At 38.9% G+C, this 22,832-nt stretch overlaps 1 protein-coding gene across 6 annotated transcripts in view; it reads right to left on the reverse strand.

Moving 5' to 3' along the window:
• LOC132399808 (extracellular sulfatase Sulf-2-like) overlaps nt 1-22,832 on the reverse strand; it is a 315,476-nt gene that overhangs the window by 108,618 nt on the left and 184,026 nt on the right. For all 6 annotated transcript variants that reach the window (XM_059980581.1, XM_059980577.1, XM_059980578.1 and 3 more), the window contains one exon: nt 761-991. In XM_059980581.1, coding sequence (XP_059836564.1) covers nt 761-932 — 172 coding nt within the window. In that variant the 5' untranslated portion in view covers nt 933-991. The remainder of the gene's footprint in view (nt 1-760; nt 992-22,832) is intronic.

Genomic DNA, 22,832 nt, shown 5'->3' on the forward strand with positions numbered 1-22,832 from the left:
ACATGCTTTTTTTCTCATGATTACTGTCAGGGAGGTGGTACAGGGGCCTGAAAACCCATAGTCAGTGATTTAGGAACAGTTTCTTCCCCTCTACCATCAGATGTATGAATGGTCCATGAATCCATGACTACTACCTCATTATTCCTTTATTTGCACTATTTATTTATCTTAATGTACTGCTACCACAAAACAACAAATTTCATATCATATAAGATAATGATAATAAACCTGATTCTAATTCTGAGCTACTTCTGCTGCCAATCATCCAGCTATGGCATTGGCATTAGACTCCACCATGCTCCAGTAGCACATCTTATCCTGCTATTTTAATACACTTCTTCATCATCTTCTCGTTGTTCCAATAATTCATAGCAGCCCAAGCTGCAAATTGTCATAAACAGCCAACACTGCCCTGAAGTTTCTCTGCAACATAAAACCAATGTGCTTTCTCACTCTGCTGCTTCTGATGGAGAACCTTCAGGCTGAAATGTTAACTGTTTTCCTTCCCTTTGAGGTTGAATGATCTTCTGTGTGTTTCCAGAATATTCTGTTTAGGTTTCAGAACATATTAAATGTCTGTGTTGGAGGAAAAGCTAAGATTTATGATAAAGAAAATACTATGAAAGGCTCAAGTAAATGAATGATTTCATAGGAATGAAACTCTTTCCAGTGAAAAACTATAGGAAAGACAATAAACATGATTTTTTTTGTAGAATACATGTTTTTGAACAACCACTGTTTTTTTCTTAAATGATCTTACCAAGCTCCACATCCTGATCATCTGTGTAAATAAGGATGATATTTGGTCTGATATTCCTGCGGTCTCGCTGAAAGCGACCTTTCAATCGTTGAGAAAGGAGAGCAGAACCAGGACTCATAAAAATTGTGACACCTAACACAATCAATCCAAGAGCAAGTCTTGACTGTAGCATTTTGTCTCGCTTGAGTTCTTGCGTCCTTCCAGTAATCCTTCCTTTATCTATTTTCTGTCCTGCAATTTAAAAAAAAACAATGATGCAGCTTTGACAAGATGCACAATATATGACTTTTCTTCATTCTATACTGAGAAAACTGGCTCCAACTGGCAATTTCTCTCTTTCATTAACAGTTGGCTCACAGAATAGTACAAAATGTGGAGTATTTTTTAATCTTTTACGGTTGAAATTGGTATGGTTGTGATCACGATCTTTTTGGGTTAACAAGAAATTTAAATGAGCTGGTGTCTTTTGTTCTCCAAATGGATTGTCAGAAATAACTTTTCAGTGATAACTCCTTGTTGAGCAGCTAACAGACTTGACAACAAGAAGATACCACTGAAGAGCAGAGTTCAGGGAGACGAGGTGGAGTGTGTGGATGATTAATGTCTTCTCTTACTGATAGCTATTTTCTTAAGAGATCCAAATCAGCTGTAACCTCCCTCATGACGATGCATACATAGCCTTGTCTAGCTTCTATGGATTATTGAATAATGGCATTAGACATATTTCAGAGCACCAGAGCCCTGCAAAAATTGGTTCTATCCATTTCCTATCTAGAAAATGTCCTTGACAATTTCGTATGTGTCTTTCTGAGGCTATAATGGCACAAGACATCAAAGTAGGACTATATATGCTAAAATAGTGCAGCAGCATTTTCACATCAAGGAAAGCATACTAGAAGAAATTACAACACATATATATTAGGAACAGTCTTTGATAATATGCACAAAACATATATTTTTGAAGATTTAAGTTTGCTCAAAAGCATAGTTGATCTGTCGTACAAGGAGCATAGTTATTGGTTATATCAATTGACGTGATGAAAACAAATGCAATTAAATGATCATGGGGAAAAATACTATGAATTGATATAACAGTGAATGTTTCAACATCAGGGAAAACCTTTTGTAAAAAAGTCTTTGACATCGTTATGCACAGATCCTTATTTAACTGAAGCCACAGTGATCTTATTCTCAAAATCACCTACATTTACGCAGGTATTAATGAGTTCAGACAATGCAGCTGGCTAATGACTCCTAATAGCTAATATACTCTTTTAGAATCATAAGAGGACAGAGATAAAAGGAAGCTCAAAATAAATGTGGTGCCCAGATATAATGCAAGTGGAGTTTTAAACATGCAGTTTGACATACAAAAGTATGAAACAACAACAACCCACACAAGATGCTGAGGGAACTCAGCAGATCAGGCAGGATCTATGGAAACAAATTAATAGTCGACATTTTTGTGTTACAATCCTTCTTCAGGACTGGAAAGGAAGGGGTAAGACATCAGAATGAAACAGCAATTCTTCTTCAGGTCCCTTCTGCACAAACTAGGGCTTACGGATAATAAAAAAAGAAGTTAGTCAGTTTGTAGGCACAAATTCGATGGGTCAAAGGGCCTGTTTCTGTGCTGTACTTCTCTGTGACTCTATGACTCTACAATGATGGGGACACTCAGCAGGTGGGACAGTATCAATAGAGAGACAAAAACAGAGTCAACATATCAAGCCAGTATGGTTAACCATCATAAATGCACTTAAATTAGTTTTCTAATCCATGTCAGTAAGTAGCTGAACCTTGTGCAGAGGATATGTGACGTGAACATTACAACATGCAGGAAAGGTGAGAAATAGGGGTGGATAGGTCAGAGGGAGTATCTCTAGTAGAGTGAGATCAGGATTAACATTAGGCTAAACTGTACATGTCATCCAGTAGATGGATGAATATGATTCAGTAAGAGATTGAGATACAGATTAAGGAATAAAAGAAGTGTGAAATGCATGGTCATGCATGTCCATCTCACCGATACTAATAGCATGGTAAACAAACAGGGTCAACCTTACAGATGGTTCTATTACAGCTGCAGTTCCCAGCTCTGATTTATATTGAGAAATTGAAGTATCTGAAATTGTATAATTTAACATTGAGTGCAGAAGTGTACAGAGTGCCTGGATGGAGGATTCGGTGGTGTTCCTCACATTTGTGTAGCAATGCAGGATGCCATGGACAGAGTTTGAGTGGAATAGAGGAACAGCAGGGAACTCCGAGCGACCCTCTGGTGGATTTAGTGTAAAGTAGTAACCTAATCGAACATACGGCATGCTGTGTTCACAATGTGGAATCCTCTGGACCAGAGAAACCAAATGCAGATCGAGTAAACACGAGGAAATCTGCAGATGCTGGAAATTCAAGCAACACACACAAAATGCTGGTGGAATGCAGCAGGTCAGGCAGCATCTACATGGAGAAGCACTGTTAACGTTTCAGGCCGAGACGTCGACAGTGCTTCTCCCTATAGATGCGGCCTGGCCTGTTGCGTTCCACCAGCATTTTGTGTGTATTGCAGATTGGGTGGTATTTTTGATTATTTATCACTATTATTGTCCACAGCAAACCCACTGTACATATCATGTATCCTCTGCACAAAGTGGACCACGCTCATTCTGTATAAACTGCTTCCAACAAAGGCCAACCATTCTGAGAACAGCAGATTCTATTTGTCTGGAAGGTTGCATTTTCATTTTCTTAATTTTTATGCATTTCTTTTAGTAATTGTGTCAATCCTCTTTAACAATACACAGATAGTTTCTGAAATCATTTACTTCAAGAAAAAAGGCTACAGGACGGACCATTACTGGTCGGTGTTGCATTCAGTACCACTTCTATTACTCAGAGTCTATGTAGCTATTTCCTTGGACATATCAGTTATCAGCATCCAGCTGAGTGCTGAAACCCTAATGATCCTACTTTGTTAAATACACCGATAGACATTTTGAAACATTACCATCCTACCTCAACTGTTGAGTCCTGCTCACAACTTCCATCTCCAGAGCTCCAAGTCCAGCCTTATAGTGTTCCTTTACACTCTGTAAGTCAGACAGCTGTGGCCCTTGCAAATGTACTACTTTAATTTCTCTGCATTAGCTCCTAAACATTCAGCTTCAATAAATGAAACTGGAGGTAATTTACCACCTTGTAGCCCTCTATCTTGTGGATAAACTGAGATTTATTTTGTCGATGCACACTCCAGTAGGGATTTAAATGTTGAATGACAATAAAACATCCAGGCATCTATATTAGACGAGTGTTTAATTCTCTGAGAGCAGCAAAGCTATTGGTGCAGCTTTTACATTAGAGCAGATCAGTACTATGCTTCATTGGCTAAATGCTTTTTAACTCTATGTGTTTAGGGACCAGCTTATTTTCTCAACAATGCTGATAATTTAATACGCCATTCTTAACTAACAACAAAATGGTTAAACATTATAACCACATTTAAATTAGTTTTCTAATCTATGTTGGCAAGTAGCTGAACTCTGGTAAAATTTCACAATTGAATTTACAACTATTAATCTTTAAATTTTAGAGCAGTTCAACAGTTTTATTAATATTCTGTGGTTGGTACATTAAGGGAGCCTTGAAATTAGCAGGTTTCACAGGAAAACAGCATCAACTTGAGCCATTGCAATTATACTGCAATGTACAAGCTGGTGTATGATCACTAATGACATGGCCATGTCAAGAAAAAAATCCACAGATAGATCATAATTTGCTGTCAGAATAACAATGAGATGAATAACACATGGTTTTATTGACACACAAATTGCAGAGCAATTTTGGGTCAGGAGCAGCAAGCAATACAGTAAAACTTTCCTTTGATTTCTTTTGTCTCCTATTTTCAGCTCCTCTAGGCTAAATGTTTATGACTAATATGTCTCCATCAACTCTTTCAGCTCAGACCATCATTACACGCCTTTCACTTCCTCTCCAGCCTAACATAAATATCACTTTAGTTCCTGCCACACCTCCCCTGTAATCTGTATGCTTGATTTCTGAATGTTATCAGTTTCTGAGGAGTGGCCAATTAATCTGAAGTATCACTCTCCACAGATACAGCCTGGCTTGCTGAACATTCATGGCCATTTCTGTTTTCAATTCAACCGTCCGGCACCTGCAGTGATTTGTTTTTACTTTCAGCTCCTTTCGCTGATTCTTTATCAACACAATGTTTTGTCAATCTCCACATTAGAGCAAAACCAACTAAAGTAGATATTGTTACTGTGGGATCGATTTAAGTAAATTGGTAAAAAGGATTAAGGGAAAGAAAAGTACATCAGATACTTAGAAAAGATTGTTGATAACATGAAAACCAAAATAAATCAAAATCAAAGAATAATATTCTTATATCCTTGACCTTAAGGCATTTCCCCTGGCTATGGGCAATAGCCTCACTGCCTTGTGGGCAGCCTCAGGAGAGACAAAGGCTCCAGGTGTAAATCCGGAGTAGAGACCCAAAGGTGGCAGGATGTCACTGAACATGTTTCCATCAGCTCTTGCTGCCAAGCTGGTGCCAAATGCATTGCTTTGCTTCCTTGTGGACTACACTGGTGAGGCCAAGAGAACAATCTTGATGACTGGGCATCTCAGGATCTCCATATCTTCCACCCAGGCTTGTGCACGGGAAAGGTCACTCCAGTGCTGCTGTCTGTTGTCCCTCGTGACAGACGGATCCTATCATCAACAGGACATTTCAATGGCATACTGGTAAAGGTGGATCAAAACGAAAAACAAATATTGCTTTTCCCAAATGTTATAGATGACAAAAGTAAATTAGCCAAAAATATTAAAGCCGATACAAAAATTTTCTTCAGATGCATAAGGGAGGAAAGAGTGGATATTGGGCCGCTGAAAACCGATGTTGGAGATGTCGTAATGGGGTGGAGGCAAGGAAATGGTAGACAAACTGAGTAAGTAGTTTGCATCAGTGAAGACACCAGCAGTTTGGTAAAAGTTCCAGGAGTCAGAGGTAATGAAATGTGTAAAGTTACCATAACTAGAGAGAAGCTTCTTGGGAAACTGAAAGGTCTGAAGGTAGATAAATCACCTGGACGAGATGCTGTACACCCCAGGGTTCTGAAAGAGGTGGCTGAAGAGATCGTGGAGACATTTGTAATGATCTTTCAAGAATCACTAGATTCTAGAATCTTTCCGGAAGATTGGAAAATTGCAAATGTCACTCCACTCTTCAAGAAGGGAGAGAGGCAGATGAAACAGAACTATTGGCCAGTTAGTCTGACCACAGCGGTTGGGAAGATGTTGGAGTTGATTATTAAGGATGAAGTCTCAGGGTACTTGGAGGCACGTGATAAAATAAACCATAGTCAGCATGGTTTCTTTGAGGAAATAACAAGCAGGATAGATGAAGGAGAATTAGTTGATGCTGTGTACTTGGATTTCCAGAAGGCCTTTGACAAACTGCCACACATACGACTGCTCAACAAGCTACATGCCCAGGGTATTACAGGAAAAATTCTAACATGGAGAAAGCAGTGGCTGATTGGCCGGAGGCAAAGAGTGGCAATAATGAGAGCCTTTTTTGGTTGGCTGCCGGTAACTATTCTGCAAGTTTAAGTGTTGGGAGCATTTCTTTTACATTATATGTCAATGATTTGGATGATGGAATTGATGGATTTGTTGCAAAGTTTGCAGATGATATGAAGATAGATGAAGGGACAGGTAGTTTTGAGGAAGTCGAGGGGTACAGAAGGACATGGACAGGTTAGGAGAATGGGCAAAATAATTGCAGATGGCATGCAATGAATACCATGTCAGGAAGTGTATGGTCATGCACTTCGGTGGAACAAATGAAAGGATTGACTATTTTCCAAATGGAGAGAAAATACAAAAGACTGAGGCACAAAGGGACTTGGGAGTCCTTCTGCAGGATTCCCAAAAGGGGCAATTTGCAGGTTGAGTCTGTGGTGAGAAAGGCAAATGGAATGTTAGCATTCACTTCAAGAGGACTAGAATAAAAAAGCAAGGATGTAATGTCGAGACTTAATAAAGTATTGTGAACAGTTTTGGGCTTGTTATCTTAAAAGGAATGTATTGAAACTGGAGAGAGTTCAAAGGAGGTTTACAAAAAGATTCCTGTATTGAAAGGCTTGTCATTGGAAGAGCTTTTGATGGCTCTGGGCCTATATTCACTGGAATTCAAGAGTATGAGAGGGTGACCTAATTGAAATCTATCAAATGTTGAAAGGCTTTAATAGAGTGGATGTGGAGAAGAAATTTCTATGGTGGAAGAGTCTAAGAACAGAGAACTCAGCCTCAGAATATAGGGACGGCCTTTTAGAATGGAGATGGGGAGGAATTTCATCAGTCAGAGAGTGGTGAACCTGTGGAATTCTTTGCCACAGGCACAGTGGAGGCCGTCTTTATGCTTATCTGAGGCAGAGACTGATAGGTTTTTGTTTGCTCAGGGCATGAAGGGAATTGGGGAGAAGGCAGGACATTGTGGCTGAGAGAAAATTCGAATCAGCCATGACGAAATGGTGGAGCAGACTCGATGGGACAAATGGCCTAATTCTGCTCCTATATCTTATGGTCTTATCGTAAGTAAGTACAAAGTGATTCTGGCTACAGACATAAAACATTATAGTGTCTCACATGAAATTACACATTTACTGCTGTCTATTCCTCAATTCGAAAAACAAAGTCAAAGTGCAGCATTTACAAGAATGCAGACGGTAATTTGTTTCTGCCCAATCTGATCCGTACTACAGACTAATTAGATTTTGGATTTTGTCTATCAAATCTGACAATGTTATGTCTTATACGATTGACTGTGACAGTTCAATGCATTAAGCAAGTTATTTTATTAATTTATTTTTATATTTTATTGGCTCCTATCCTGAAACAAGTATAATAAAAATTTTTAAAAATAAAGTTAAAGACCATTCTAAATGCTATGAAGAATGACACCTATTAAGGCCCATTTGCCACCACTTAATTTAATCCATATTCCTTTCCCTCCACCTTAGCCCCTGGTCATCATACTGACAGAGTAGCCTCCTTAATTTGTCTTTCTACATGGGGGGTTTAGTAGCATGGTGATTATGTTCCTGGACCAATAATTCAGGGATCTAGATTAATGATCCACTACAAGAGTTCAAATCCCACCATGGCAACAAGGGAATTTAAATTCAATTAATTATATCAATCACATCCTGTGTAAACCAAGGAGCCTTCTCTTGGCAGACTTCCTCAAGCTTGAATTTTATCACCTACTCCCACGTCTTTTGATTATTGGCTTTAGCTTTGACTCTGCCTGCCACCTTTTATCAAGCAGGTCTTTTGGAGCGTTTCTGCTCTAAAAGAACATACTGTTCAGCACTTCATCTACTTGATAGAAGGCTGTTTGAGTCCTTTGAAGTTGCCAGCCACAACCTAGAAATTAAATTGTGTAGAGCTTTTCACTCAGTGCTGCAAACTTCCTACCACCTTACCCCCTCTTGTAGAGTTGTTCAGGCCATTCTAGAAATTAACCATGTCAATATTCTTTCTCATGAAAGTGATGTGAGGTGTGAGTCCCTATACACTTTCTAGGCACATAGGTTGTACACTATTATAGTTGGGGCAGTCTTTGAAGTGGGTCTACAGTTAAATATTATTACTGTCTCAGCTTGGCAGGTCTTGTAAACTGAATAGTGTGTTTGGTACACCCAAAGTTCACTTGAATTCATTCCCATCTTAGTCCTTCGGAGATAGAACTAAAAATAGTTCAGTGCAAAAGAGTATTGAGTATTTGACACAATAGAAATAAATTGAGAGCTCAGGGGATTAAGGACAGAATGGAGCAAAACTACCAATTTCCTTTAGTGGGATAGGTATCTAAATGTACTCAACTCTTGTTCATTCCAGTGCGGAGATGCATTAAACTCAGCGCAGTAAGGCTTCATTAAATAAATAGAACCCTGCATAAAAAATTAGTAAGTCAGATCTATTCAGTTACTTATTGATTACTGCATCGCCTAAAATGAGAAATTTAGCCAAGTGCTAAAAACTAGGCTATGGCTGATTTCCACATAATTGGCTGCTAACATAATAAATGGAAAGCAGTAGGGCACAGCTGCAAATACAGAGAAACAAATGTAGATTTAATGACGCTTAGGTGTTCCAGTAGACTACAGTAGGGAATACCATTGTGTTGATTGATAAAGCTACTAAACTTACAGTATATCGCAGCTTGGCTGTGCATAATTGTCTAACTGAACCAAAATGTATTGCCCTATTAAAGATTATTTTAATTAACTAATTAAAATAGACTATTTTAGTAACAATGAGAAACTCTCCTTATTTAGGGACAATAAATGTAAAATTGTTATTTGCTTTGAGTTTAATGTTTAAAATTCATTGTCTTCAAAACGCCAAGAAAAAAATTCTTACATTTAATTATCACATAAGTATGAATAGCTGTAATAGAGAAGAGAAATTAGTGTTGAACATTGAACTGACCTTACATAATACATAGGCCTATTTTATCATTTTAAAATCAAACAATCATTAAGCTTTCTCACAAGTAAATTTTATCACATTAATAAAGGAGCAAAAGATTGGTAATGAAACTGCTGCAAGAACTCAGAAAAACATTATGAATAAAAATTCTAGAAATGAGTCCTGGACGACTGTCTGAACTTATAACCTTCTGACTGATTAATGTTGTATCAATGTGCATAGATTGTGAAATCATTCTTGCGCAAATAAATGAGAGCATCTTTTCCTTTTCTTATATTTTGTGACATAGGGTCACAATCATACAGCCCAGAACCAGGCCCTTCAGCATGATTGTTGTAGGCCAACTAGAACATCCTCCCTGCTAGTCACAGTTGCCCATATTCAGTCCATAACCCTCCATGCGTCTATCAAAATGCATCTTAAACGTTACAATTGTACTGCTTCAACCAGTTCCTCTGGCAGCACAGATACTCACTACTGCTTGTCAGGTCTCTGCCCTCTTACCTTGTACCTATACTCTCTAGTTCTGGATTTCCCAAACCTGGGGAAAAGGCTGTAACTGTCCACCCTATCTATATCAGCCATAATTTTATAAACTGCTCTGAGGTCATCCCCTCATTCTCCTGGTCTCCAAGGAATAAAGATCCAGCAAGAACAATCTCTCCCTATAACTCCGGTCTCTAGTCCAGGCAGCATCATCATAAATCCCTTCACACAATATTTCAGCTCTCCTTCTCCTAAACTCAGTGCCCTGACAGATGAAGGCCAGCATGCTAAATGGCTTCTTTGCCACTCTGTCGACTTATGTTGCCACTTGCAGTGAACTGTGCACTTGGAGTCCTGATTCTTCTGTTCCCTTTATGACAATCAGGAAAGGGAAAGGGACTAAGGAGCCAGTGCAATGTACTCCTGTAGCCATCCCCTCAACAACGGGTATATCACTTTGGATACTGCCGGGGGGGGTGGGGGGGGGGGGTTGACCTATCAGAGGATCCTCACAGTGGTCTGGTCTCTAGCACTGACCCTGGCTTTGTAGCTCAGAAAGGAAGGGGGAAGAAAAGGCAATCTGTGGTGACAGGGGAGTCATTAGACAGGAGGTTCTGTAGGTGAGAAAGAGATTTCTGGATGCTATGTTACAGGGCCCAAGATATCTCAGAGGATGGGAGGATAAACAGTCTTGAATCATGGATCATATAGGCATCGATGACGTAGGTAGGATGAGTAAAGAGGTTCTGCAGAAGGAGTTCAGAGAGTTAGGTGGTAAGTTAAAGGGCAGTACCTCCAGGTTTGTGATCTCAAGAATACTAACTATGCCATGTGTCAGTGAGACCAGCACTAGGAAGATTATACAGTTTAATACGTGGTGTAGTTGGTGTAGGAGAGAGTGCATAAGATTTTGCATCATTGGGCTCTCTTCCCGGGAAGGTGGGACCTGTACAGAAGAGACCATTTTTTCCTAAAATGGAGGGAGACTAATATCTTAGTGGGAAGGTTTGTTAATGCTTCCTGGTGAGGTTTAAACTAGAGTTTCAGGGAGATGGGAATCAGAGTGTCAGAACAGTTAGTGGAGAGGTTGTGGAGGCAGATGTTGGTAGGACCTCAGACAAAGCTAAGAATCAAAAGGTTGATCACGGTGTGACTAGTGTCCTGAACTGCCTGTATTTCAATGTAGGAAAGCCAGACAATAGTGCTGAAAGTGAGGTAGCTGGTTTACAAACAGAGGCAATATGCAGTGAGGAGAGGCTGTTGATAGGGCAAAACTTCAGTCAACAGGATGAGTTGCAACGTAAAAGCAGGCAAAATTGAAAAGGGTGAATAGAGGACTGCAGGTGTTATACTTGAATGCATGCAATTTACAGAATAAAGTAGGTGAACTTGTAGCACAGTTAAAGATTGGCAGGTATGATGTTGTAGGTATCACTGAATCATGGCTGAAAGAAGATTATACTGTATCTGCAAGCTTAATGTCCAAGAGTACACAATGTATCGAAAGGATAGGCAGGAAGGCAGAGGGGGCAGCATTGCTCTGTTAGTATAAAAGGAAATCAAATTATTAGCAAGAGGTGACATAGGGTCGGAAGGTATTGAATCATTGTGGATAGGACTAAAGAAATGTAAGGGTAAAAAGATCCTGAAGAGAGTTGTATACAGATTCCCAAACAGTAGTAAGGATATGGCCTACAAATTACAATAGGAGATTAAAAAAAACACATGCCAAGAGGACAATGTTACAATACTCATAGGGGACTTCAATAAACAGGTAGATTGGGAAAATCAGGTTGGTGCTGGATTCCAAGAGGGGGAATTTCTAGAATGCATACAAGATGGATTTTTGGAGAACTTGTGATTGAGCCCACTAGGCAATTAATTATTCTGGATTGTGTGTGGTGCAATGAACCAGAATTGATTAGAACCCTTCTGGGCAAGTGATCTTAATATGATAGAATTTGCCCTGAAATTTGAGAAGGAGAAACTAAAGTTGGATGTATCAGTATTACATTGAAGTAAAGGGAATTACAGAGGCATGAGAGAGGAGTTTGCCAGAAATGGTTGCAAAAGAACTCTGGCAGGGATGACGACAGAGCAGCAACAGCTGGATGTTCTGGAAGCAATTCAGAAGGCTCAGGATATCTACATCTCAAAGAGGAAGAAGTATTCTAAAGGAAAGATGACACAATCGTGGTTAAGAAGAGAAGTCAAGGACAACATAAAAGCCAAAGAGAAAGCATATAATAGAGCAAAAACAAGTGGATTGTTAGGGGATTGGGAAGCTTTTAAAAAATAGAAGGCAACTAAAAAAACATTAAGAAGTTTGAGACAGAATACGAAAGAAAGCTAGCCAATAACATTAATGAGGATACCAGAAGTTTCTTCAGATATATGAAGTGTAAAAGAGAGGTGAGAATGGATATTGGACTGCTGGAAGATGATGCTAGAGAGGTAGTAATGGGGATGAGGAAATGGTAGATGAACTGAATAAGTATTTTGCATCATTCTTCACTGTGGAAGACACTAGCGTAATGGTGAAAGCTCCAGGGGTCATGAAGTGTATGAAGTTACCATAACTAGAGAGGAGATTCTTGGGAAACTGAAAGTCTGAAGGTAAATAAGTCACCAGGACTAGAGGTGGCTGAAGAAAATGTGGAGGCATTAGTAATGATCTTTCAAAAATAAATAGATTCTGGAATGGTTCTGAAAGGCTGGAAAATTGCAAATGTCACTCCACTTTTCAAGAAGGGAGAAAGGCAGACAAAACAACAATACTGGCCAACTAGTCTGACCTCAGTGGTTGGGAAGATGTTGGAGTTGGTTATTAAGAATGAAGTCTCCTGATACTTGGAGGCACATGATGAAATAAGCCATTGTCAGCATGGTTTCCTCAAGGGAAAATCTTGCCTGTGAAATCAGTTGGAATTCTTTGAAGAAGTACCAAGCAGGATAGACAAAGGAGAATCAGTTAATGTTGTGTACTTGGATTTCCAGCAGGCCTTTGACAAGGTGCCACACATAACCTGCTTAACAAGCTATAAGCCCATGGTGTTACAGGAAAGATTCTAGCAGGGATAAAGCAGAAGCTGTTTGGCAGGAGGCACAGAGTGGGAATAAAGAGAGCTAGTGACTAGAGGAGTTCCGCTAGTTAACACAGGGGTCTATGTTGGGACCATTTCTTTTTATGTTACATGTCAATGATTTGGTTGATAGAATTGAGAGCTTTGTTGTAAAGTTTGCAGATGATATAAAGATAGGAGAGGAATGTAGTTTTGAGGAAATAGGCTACAGTAGGACATAGACCAATTAGGAGAATGGGCAAAGAAATGGCAGATGGAATACAATGTCAGGAAGTGTATAGTCATACACGTTTGTAGACAAAATGAAAGGGTTGACTATTTTCAAAATAGAGAGAAAATACAAAAAACTGAAGTGTAATAGGACTTGGGAGACATTGTGCAGGATTCCCTAAAGTTTAATTTTCAGGTTGTATTCACTGGATTTCAGAGGAATGATGGGGTTCTCATTGAAACCTTTCAAATGGTGAAAGACCTTGATAGAGTGGATGTGGAAAGGATGTTTCCTATGGTGGGAGAGTCTAAGACCAAAGGATCCAGCATCAGAATAGAGAGGCATCTTTTTGAATAGAGATGAGGAGGAATTTCTTTAGCCAGAGAGTGGTGAATTCTTTGCCACAGGCAGGTGTGGAGATCAAGTCTTTAGGTATATCTAAGGCAAGGTTGATAGATTCTCGATTAGTCAGGGCATGAAGGGATGCAGGGAGAAGGCAGGAGATAGGAGCTGAGAGGAATATTGGATCAGCCATGATGAAATGGTGGAACAGAGTCAGTGGGCCAAATGGCCAATATCTTATGGTTTTATAGTCTTATGATATCCGACAGTGCTCTGCCATTCACTTTCTAAATCCTATCCTCATTTGACTCTGCAAAATGGATCAGCTCATACTTACGTTGCAATCTGTCTGTCTTCTGGAATTCTGCCAATACCTAACTATGAAACAGGTATCTCTACAAGGGGCCACATTTTCTATGATAGCTGTACAACACCTCTGCAGTCTCTCATAGATATCTGTTGCAAAGCTGTCAGCTATTGTCCAACTCTAATTAATAATAACTTTAGGTCATCTTCTTGAATTAATTTATATAGTCAGCATGGTAGATGCACCCATACTTTGATTTCCCTTCAGCATCATAGATTAGAATTTCTGGAACTTCCTAACCAATATACCCAAGTAAGGATGGTCTACAATGTCAAAAGGGGTACTGGAGATGATAATGATCCCATCCTAAGCTGCTTTTTGGAATTGCCGATGTTGGATGCACCACAACTGCAGTAGTTCACTGTGGGTTCAGAACACATTGTAGCTATGGCATGTGAGAAAGGAATGGTTGTGTGGACCAATAGATGGAGCACTGGTCAGAATATTGCTTGATGGATCACACATTGTTGCAGCAATCCAGATGTATGAATAACATTGTACTACGATACTTTCATTTCCCTTATTGGAGCTGAAGAAAAATTTAGGAGTAAGATGAGAGCAATTAGCTGTAGAACACCAAGCCTCTTATTTTGTGAATTAGAACCATCGTTTATTGGCAGATCTAGTTAAATTCTGGTCTGGTTGTTAAGAAGGTGTATGGTATGTTGGTATTCATTAACCTTGGGATTGAGCTCAAGAGCCGAGAGGTAATGTTACAACTATTTAAGACCTTAGTTAGATCCCACTTGGAGTACTGTGTTCATTTCTAGTCACCTCATTACAGGAAGGATGTGAATGCTATAGAGAGAGTGCAGAGGAGACTTACCAGGATGTTGCCTGGATTGGAGAGCATGCCTTATGAGAATAGGTTGAGTGAACTTGAGTGACAGAGGATGAGAGATGACCTGATAGAGGTGTATAAGATGATGACAGGCATTGATCATTTGGATAGCCAGAGGCTTTTTCCCAGAGCTGAAATGGCTAACAAGAGGGGGCAAAGTTTTAGGGTGCTTGGAAGTAGGTGCAAGAGAGATGTCAGAGGTAAGTTTTTGACACCGGAAGTGGTGGGTGTGCGGATTGCACTTGCAGCAAAGATGATAGAGGCAGATACAATAGGGTCTTTTAAGAGACTCTTAGATATGTATATGGAGCTTAGAAAAATAGAGGGCTATGCTGTAGGAAATTCTAGGCAGCTTCTAGAGTAGGTTGCATGGTTGACACAACATTGTGGGCCGAAGGGCCTGTAATGTGCAGTAGATTTTCTATGCTCTATGTTTCTATGTTCTATGTTCTGGTCACTGATGACTACAAATGCAGGTATTACTGGATTCAACATGCCCTTTGCTATCAAATATCTAAGAGAATCGACGAGAATTTTTTTCAGTTACTCTCTGGGACTTTTATTGAACTGGAGTTTATAATGCAAGCATATCTACAATTAACTATTTTGTACCGGATGTATATAGAGCTTTAATTTTGACCTTTAATCATTCTGCAGGGGAAAAGAGATTAAGAAAACGCTTTTCTTTGCAGACTTATTTATAAAAAAGAATGAATTTTAGATAACTACATTCAACATTATGAAAGTTAGTTTAAAGTTGATTTTCATGAAGAAAACTTTGTTCATCACATTGATGAATAGTGGTCTAGTGTGGTCCAGTGGCACAGCCTGATGACCTGCTGCCTCACAGTTCTGGTGACCAGGGTTCAATCCTCACCTCCTGTCTGGTCTGTGTGGTGGCTGCATGTTCTTTGTGCGAATGGATGGGTTTCTTCTAAGTATTCTGGTATTCTCTAACTTCCTCAGTTCCCTCTGGTGTGTAGTTGTGAGGTAGAATATGGGGGAGTTGATGGGAATATTGGGAGAATGGAAAATGAGATTGGTGTAAATGGTGCCTTCTGGTCAGCATGAAGAGAGTGGGCAAAGCAAAGTTCAGTACATGAATTCAGTTCTCCAGTCACTGTCTGAAGAATACTGTAGTTGCTGCCACTTTAAATTTTCCAACTAGTTCCATAAAAATATGAACTCAACAAAGCTTCAAGATTAAATCTCAGATAAAAGTGACTTCACAAGGACAATTATTTTATAAATGGCTATCACAGGCAATTGTTATCCCTCGGGCCAGGGGACCAAGCATGTCTCAATGATGAATGTAGAACAGCATGCCAGGACTGGCATCAGGTGTATCTGAAACGGAAATGCCAATCTGATGAAGCCATGGCACAGCATGCAAGCACATCGCGGAGGCGGCATTCTACTCTCAGCATGCTGAAAGCAAAATGCCAGTGAGATGAGGATACAGCATAGTATTTATGACAAACTGTGGAAGCAGCATGTTGCAGACAAAGCTAAATGATCCAACTATCAATAGATCAAATGAAGAGTCAGAAGTCCTTGCATATCCAGTTGTAAATAGCTGTGAAATGAAAACATCTATGGACATTATTACAGTTGGCAGAATTAAACATATCAGAGTAAAAGTAGACTGAAGTGTTTATCTCCATCCTCAATGGATTTACCAGACAGATAGATCATAGATCATAGAACATAGAACAGTACAGCACAGGAACAGGCCCTTCAGCCCACAATGTTGTTCTAAACCAATTAAGCTAATAATTAAATGGCCAGCAGAACTATCCCTTATGCCTACATAATAATCATATCCTTCTGTTTTCCTTCATATTCATGTGTCTATCTAAATGTCTCTTAAAAATTCCAAATATATCTGCCATTATTACCACCCCAGGCAGTGCATTCCAGGTACCCACCTTTCCCTGTGTTTAAAAAAAGCTTGCCCCTCACATCTCCTTTGAAATTACCCCCTCTCACTTTAAATACATACCATATTGTGACAGGCATTTCAACTGTTGGATAAAGATATTGTCCGTCTAATCTACCTATGCTTCTCATAAACCTCTATCACATTTCTGCTCAGTCTTCAATGTTCCAGAGAAAATAACCCAACATCTCATTATAGAACATGCCCTCTAATCCAGGCAGTATCCTGGTAAACCTCTTCTGTACCCTCTCCAAAGCCTCCACATCCTTCCTGTCCCAGCGTAGTGGTTAGCGCATTGCTACTACAGCTCATGGAATCGGAAGTTTGGAGTTCAATCCTGGTGTCCTCTGTACGTCCCCCCTGTGAAGTGCATGGGTTTCCTTCAGGTGCTTCAGTTTCCTCCCAAAGTCTGAAAATGTACCGGGCAGGTTAAATGGTAATTAAGTTCGAGTTATATCGGGATTCTTGGGGTTTGCTGGGCAGTGCATCTCAAAGGGCTGAATGGGTATACTTCATGGTGTATTGCAAAAAAAAAACAAAATGGGGCGACCAAAACTGTATGCAATTCTCCATTTCAGCCTCTCGCTGAGGATCCCAGCATCACAATCTTCAGCTAATACATGTTCAGGATTATAAAAAACAATTACCGTTCACAATTCTTACAACATAACCATCTCCAACGAGAAAGTGCAAAAACTTACTCCTGCCTCTCTGCAACATTACTATGCCTGTTCCCAGATCAACATCCTGGAGGTCACTGTGAACCAGAACTGTAAATATGCATGCAGTGACAACAAGAACAAGACAGTGGAAATGTTCATACTGATGGAGAGATTACAAACCAAAATGCACCATCCACACCATCAGCAACTTCCAAGACTTCATCAACGGAGCCACCCAAGATAGTTACCTATCATATTTAGAAGGGCAGGGCAGTACCTGTAAGACTCTCCGAATTGCAGAGTATCATTCATCATCTCTGGGATATCATTCTGGATCTCCCTAACTAAAAGCACTATGCTAATACCTTTACTAAAACTGATGCAACTAGACACCATTTCTATCTCTATGGCATCTAAGAATGAACTTGCTTTGTCAGTAACATCCACATTTACTGTATGTGAATAAACAAAATCTATAATCTGAAAACAACCCTTTGGTAATCATATAGATATTTTCCCAAAATTATTTAAAAGGTTACTATCCTGAGGAACTCTTGCAGTATTTTCCTCGGGTATGGGGGATGAGCCTCCAAAAAACTCAATGATCACCTTTTGCAATGGAGGTAACCATCAAACTTATTGTGGGATTCTTTGATGCCACTTTGAAATCAAATGCTGCCTGTTGCCTAGTGCAGGAAGCAGTGATTCTCAGCTTGCCTGTTGACACCTATAACAATCTTGTAAGTTTCAATGAGATTCCTTCTCATTTTTTTTCTGAACTACAGAATACAGCCCAAGTTCAAAGTAAATTTATTACTACACTGATTCTTTGTATTATTTGTGATTTGAATAAGGATGTTACTTTGAGTTTGAAATATTTGAATTATACTAAGTGTTTTTCTCTATGGTTCGGTCAGTATTACAGCAGATCAGTTGCTTTTTTTCTGAGTTGTTTTTTATTTAAATTGTTAGAAAATTAAGATGGATTTTAGTTAAGTTCTCAGATTTAAAAGAAACATCATTTCATCTTCTCTCAGTTGGCGAATCATTGATGTTCCTAAGGGAATTGCTGTCTGATCTGTCAGTGACTGACCCTAAAGAATGCAGGGACAAGTCTATATTTAGATTTACAGTCATACATCCATTCCTTTCTATTGATTCTGGATCACAACAGTCAGTTCCTCAGTGGTAAAATTAAACAATTTAACAATGGAAGACACAGTTCCGTGTAAACTGACAAAAGATTTATCTTTATTAAATCTAACTTCCAATAATCAAAATATTTGTGTTATCTGCTTGGAAAACACGTCCTAAATATCTCAGTCCTTCCCTGCTTCTTTAAAAATATATATTACTTTTACGTGGGTGGTGTTGAAACTGTGCTTTGGACCATAATCTACTAGCTAAATGAACCATACCTATCCCTTCCTCTCCACCTTCAGTTCAATAGTTTAGCAGCAGTTAATTAAAATATATTCAAATTAGGCCAACATATTTGATTTCTTTGAATAGTGGGTACAGTGAATAAATTGAGATTTACAGACAAGACCAAGGAATGATTCCAAATGCTAGGTGTTTGCTTAAGCTCTCAGAACAATGCCTTGGACAGGATCAGCCATGCAATTTGAAAAATTAAAGTAAGCAGTTTTCACAAACACTTCCGATGCTGCTGACTATTTCTTGCCATGATTTGTTTGGTTCCAGTTCCACGACTGTTTAAAAATCTGAATTTTTCCCTGCTACTTTGTTTCCAATGGTCAGAAGAGATAATCCCCAAACAATCAGTGGCAAATCCCAACTGATTTGGTTTATTTTAGGAGGACGAGATTGGTCACCGGACCCTGGAGAAAATAATTGCCTTGTGTAAATTTCCATCCCTTTATCTTCTAGAGTTAGTGACTCCCTTCAATTTGAGTTTGATTGCAAAGTCTATGTTGAGCTTGTTTATTTTCCTGAGGGATTTCACATTCCTTGCCTATAAATCATGATTTGATAAGCACAATACCGTCTCAAGTTTATGCCTATTAACAGATATAGCTATCAAGATAAATTATAGAGGGAAGAACTTTCAGTTCATTACTCTGAAATTTGGCAGGAAATTCCTTATTTAGTCCACAAAATCATTGTGAGTTGCCACTCATCATTTTGATCATGTCATTACTGACAGTCAGGAATCATATTGCTGAGGGAAGGTCAGTTTCTAATGCCTGGTGGAACTGAAACAAAGCTCACTGCATTAATAAATTCAGTCAGACACTGGGCAATTTCAGCTAGAAACAACCCCCATAAATAAACCAATATCTGACAAAATCACAAGCGAGGTTTTTCTGTGTATTAAATCCCACAGTCACTCACTTTAGATATAACAATGAGTTGTTTATGTGGCAGAATCCTGCACTGAATGAGTTGAGTAAAACAAATACAAAAATTAGAAGGATTTGCGAGTATCTCTATAAGTAATGAATATTTGTTTTATTTTTCCATATTTAAGCATCACTGCCAAGCCACCTCTTAAAAGCCTTTAAGAAGGTGGCAGTATGCTGATGCTTTCAAATACAGCATTCTTTCTGGAGAAGACCCTCTCCCATTCTTTCTTATTCTCTCTCATTCTCTCTCTCTCTTGAAGATAGCTTCTCCATGTCCATTTGGATCCTACCAATGATGGCCTTTACTATTCTCTCTACCAACCCCCAACGTCCCCCCACTCACCTCACCTGCTAATCCATTTTTTTAAAACTCCAGTCAGCCACCCCTAACAGTCTTTAAGAAGGTGCAGGTATATAGAAGATGAAATTTTCATAGTTGTTTTGTCATGTAGGGTTGATCATTACAGTACTGGTGTCATGGCAAGAGGTCTTAGTTTTAGCTGAGCTTTTTGTTATTTGAAGTAAGGCAGCGTTGCTGTCCCCAAGAATAACAAGGATTTAGTATATGCTGTAAGGAGAAACACTGTCTTCCTGAAGCACTTCAAACTTCAAGGAACACTTTTGTGGATAGATTCACGCTGTTATACAACATGGAAAAAAGAGGATAGGGTTCACTATCTACCCCCATTTGCCTATCTTTGGCCCATGTCCCTGTCCAAATGTTTCAACCTTCTTTTAAACATTGTAATTATACCTGCCTCTACCATTGCCTTTGCCAACTCATTCCACACGTTGTGAAACTCTGACCCCTCAGAATCATAGCAGATCAGTCTTTCCTCTCTCAATTAAACCTGGTTTTCGATTACCCTACCTTTGGAAAGACTGTGGCAATTTATCCTTTCTTTGGCCCTCATAATTTTATAACCTTCTATCAAGTTTCAGCTTCCTCTGCTCCATGAAAAATAGTGTCAAGCCCTGAAGCCCAAGCAAAATTTCTGTGAATTTTTCTGAGTAGTCGCGAGCTTAATCACATCCTTCCAGTGGAGTGGTAACTAGAGCAGCGCACAATAGTCCACCTGAGGCCTAACCAATGATATGTATTTTACTTCTCCTTAAGGGTGAAATGGACAGTGTGTATTTAATCACTGTTCCTATAAGCCAATAGGTTAAAAAAAAATCTGTGTTCTAAAGAAAGGTCAATTTAAGATTGCCACAAGAAGATCAATAATCTCATTCATTTACCATGATCTGGTACCTAAAGGATTTTATAAAATTGTCAGAAATCAAGCTAATCATGAGGAAGGCAGCATAAAAGGAACGCTCATAGCTCATGGCTTGATATCAAACTGAGAATGCAAAAGAGGTATTTTGCACCCTTTCCCACAGAATTCCTAAGCACTGCTAGGCAATGATTGGCACGTCAATTTTATTCACAGCTTTAAAGATGCAGAACACAGAAATCTTAGACAATATACTGCCTCTACCATAACACATCGCATCCACATGAATTTTGCTCCCAGGCACAGCCCCTCACACAACCACAATGTCACTACTATGTTCTCAGTCCAGAATGTAGACAATCTCTTGTATTTCACTAATATAGATGATCCAAAAATGAAGTTATTGTTTCAAAAGAAGAGCATTTTTGAATTCTGTTCCAAAGAGTTCTTGATTATTAATGTACTATATTTTCCCAATTTAATTTTAGACAAGATCAAAAAATGTAATGACGTGCTATTTAAGTACAAAACATTTGCCACTTTCCAAAACATATTGTTGTTTCAATGTAATCATTGCCTAATGTTTCAAAGAAAAGCTAGAATTTTATCATAAGATGATTGAAACAGAGGCTGTAGGTTTGGTTAAATTAGAGAAAGAAATAATCAGAACAGGATACAGGAATATCAGCCAAAATTTCAAAGCTGAAGAGTTAGCACCGTTCAATGAACAGAATGACATTTTAATTTCTTCAAGTCTACAGGTCAGCCCAGCCACTGAAGCAGTGTTCACTCGGAAAGGACATCCTCCTTACTGATTAAGATGTCTCGAAGTTTGCAGCAAGGTCACAACTGAGAGCATTGGGAGTTAAAGCCCTTGCTTCAACAAGAGGAACTCAGCAGGCCAGGCATATTCTGTGGAAAAAAGTACAGTCAGCGTTTCGGGCCGCGACCCCTCAGCAGGACTCTGAATCCTCCAGCATTTTGTGTGTGTTGCTCGGATTTCCAGCATCTGCAGATTTTCTCTTGTTTGTGCTTCAGCAAGAGTCTCATTCACACTCGTTCTGTTGCAAATATGTTCGAAGACATTTCAAGGTTTCAATGTTATGCAACTATATTTGGGAAGTTTTGTTTAAAAAACATTAAATTGAACTAGCAGTGATATTTTTGTTTTTGTATGTTGAAGTTTAAAGTCTGGAAATTTTACTCTACATCAAAATACCATGTTTTCCTTTCTCTTTTGTATTCTGGTCCTGTTTCACCATCTAAGTCCCAGTAAATTCAAATAGTAACATGATTTATGGACAGAATAAATATTTTTATACAACATAGCTGGAAGCAATAAAAATCCATCTTGTTAGTTGAAAATGTCAGTAAGTACCACTCCATCCTCCCAGCTAAATGCTTCTGTGAAATTGTCTATTTTTTGAAATTCTTTATTTGTATACTAAGCCAATTAGGTTGAATCCTAAGAGGGCCTAAATAGATTTAAAAAAAACTATTAAAGCACTTTATCACTGTCAACTGAGAGGCTCAGCCTATAAAATAGGAATCCCTGATTTGAATGGGGTTATTTTCCTTTGCTGTATATCCCAGCATTCCATTGTAATGTGTGTTTATTATTCACCTTTTAGTTATATCAGAAAAGATCTTTATTATAATGTTAAATTCTATTTTAATCTCTTGCATAAATTTGAATTGTGGGACCCATGAAATGAGCAATAACAACTCGATTGTTTCTACCACTGAGTTTGCATACTCCTGTTTGTATTTAGCTATCACCCATTGTATACCCCAGAATTCATTCATTTTGCTTCTCAGAGATATTTTGTTTTTACATACCGGAATGCCATGAGAAGTAGATGTAAGAGACACTACAAATAATATTCTTTATTACAGCGTTGATAAAAGAATGCTAACATTCTTCTATACCGGTGTCCCACTTATTTTCTATTGAAGCAAACACACTTCTTTTTCTGAGCAACCCATGCTGCAGTTACACACAATTTCTATTGTTGTGGAATAACACACACAAAAT

This window comes from Hypanus sabinus, chromosome 9 (genome assembly GCF_030144855.1).
Source record: "Hypanus sabinus isolate sHypSab1 chromosome 9, sHypSab1.hap1, whole genome shotgun sequence".
Classification (NCBI taxonomy): Eukaryota; Metazoa; Chordata; class Chondrichthyes; order Myliobatiformes; family Dasyatidae; genus Hypanus; species Hypanus sabinus.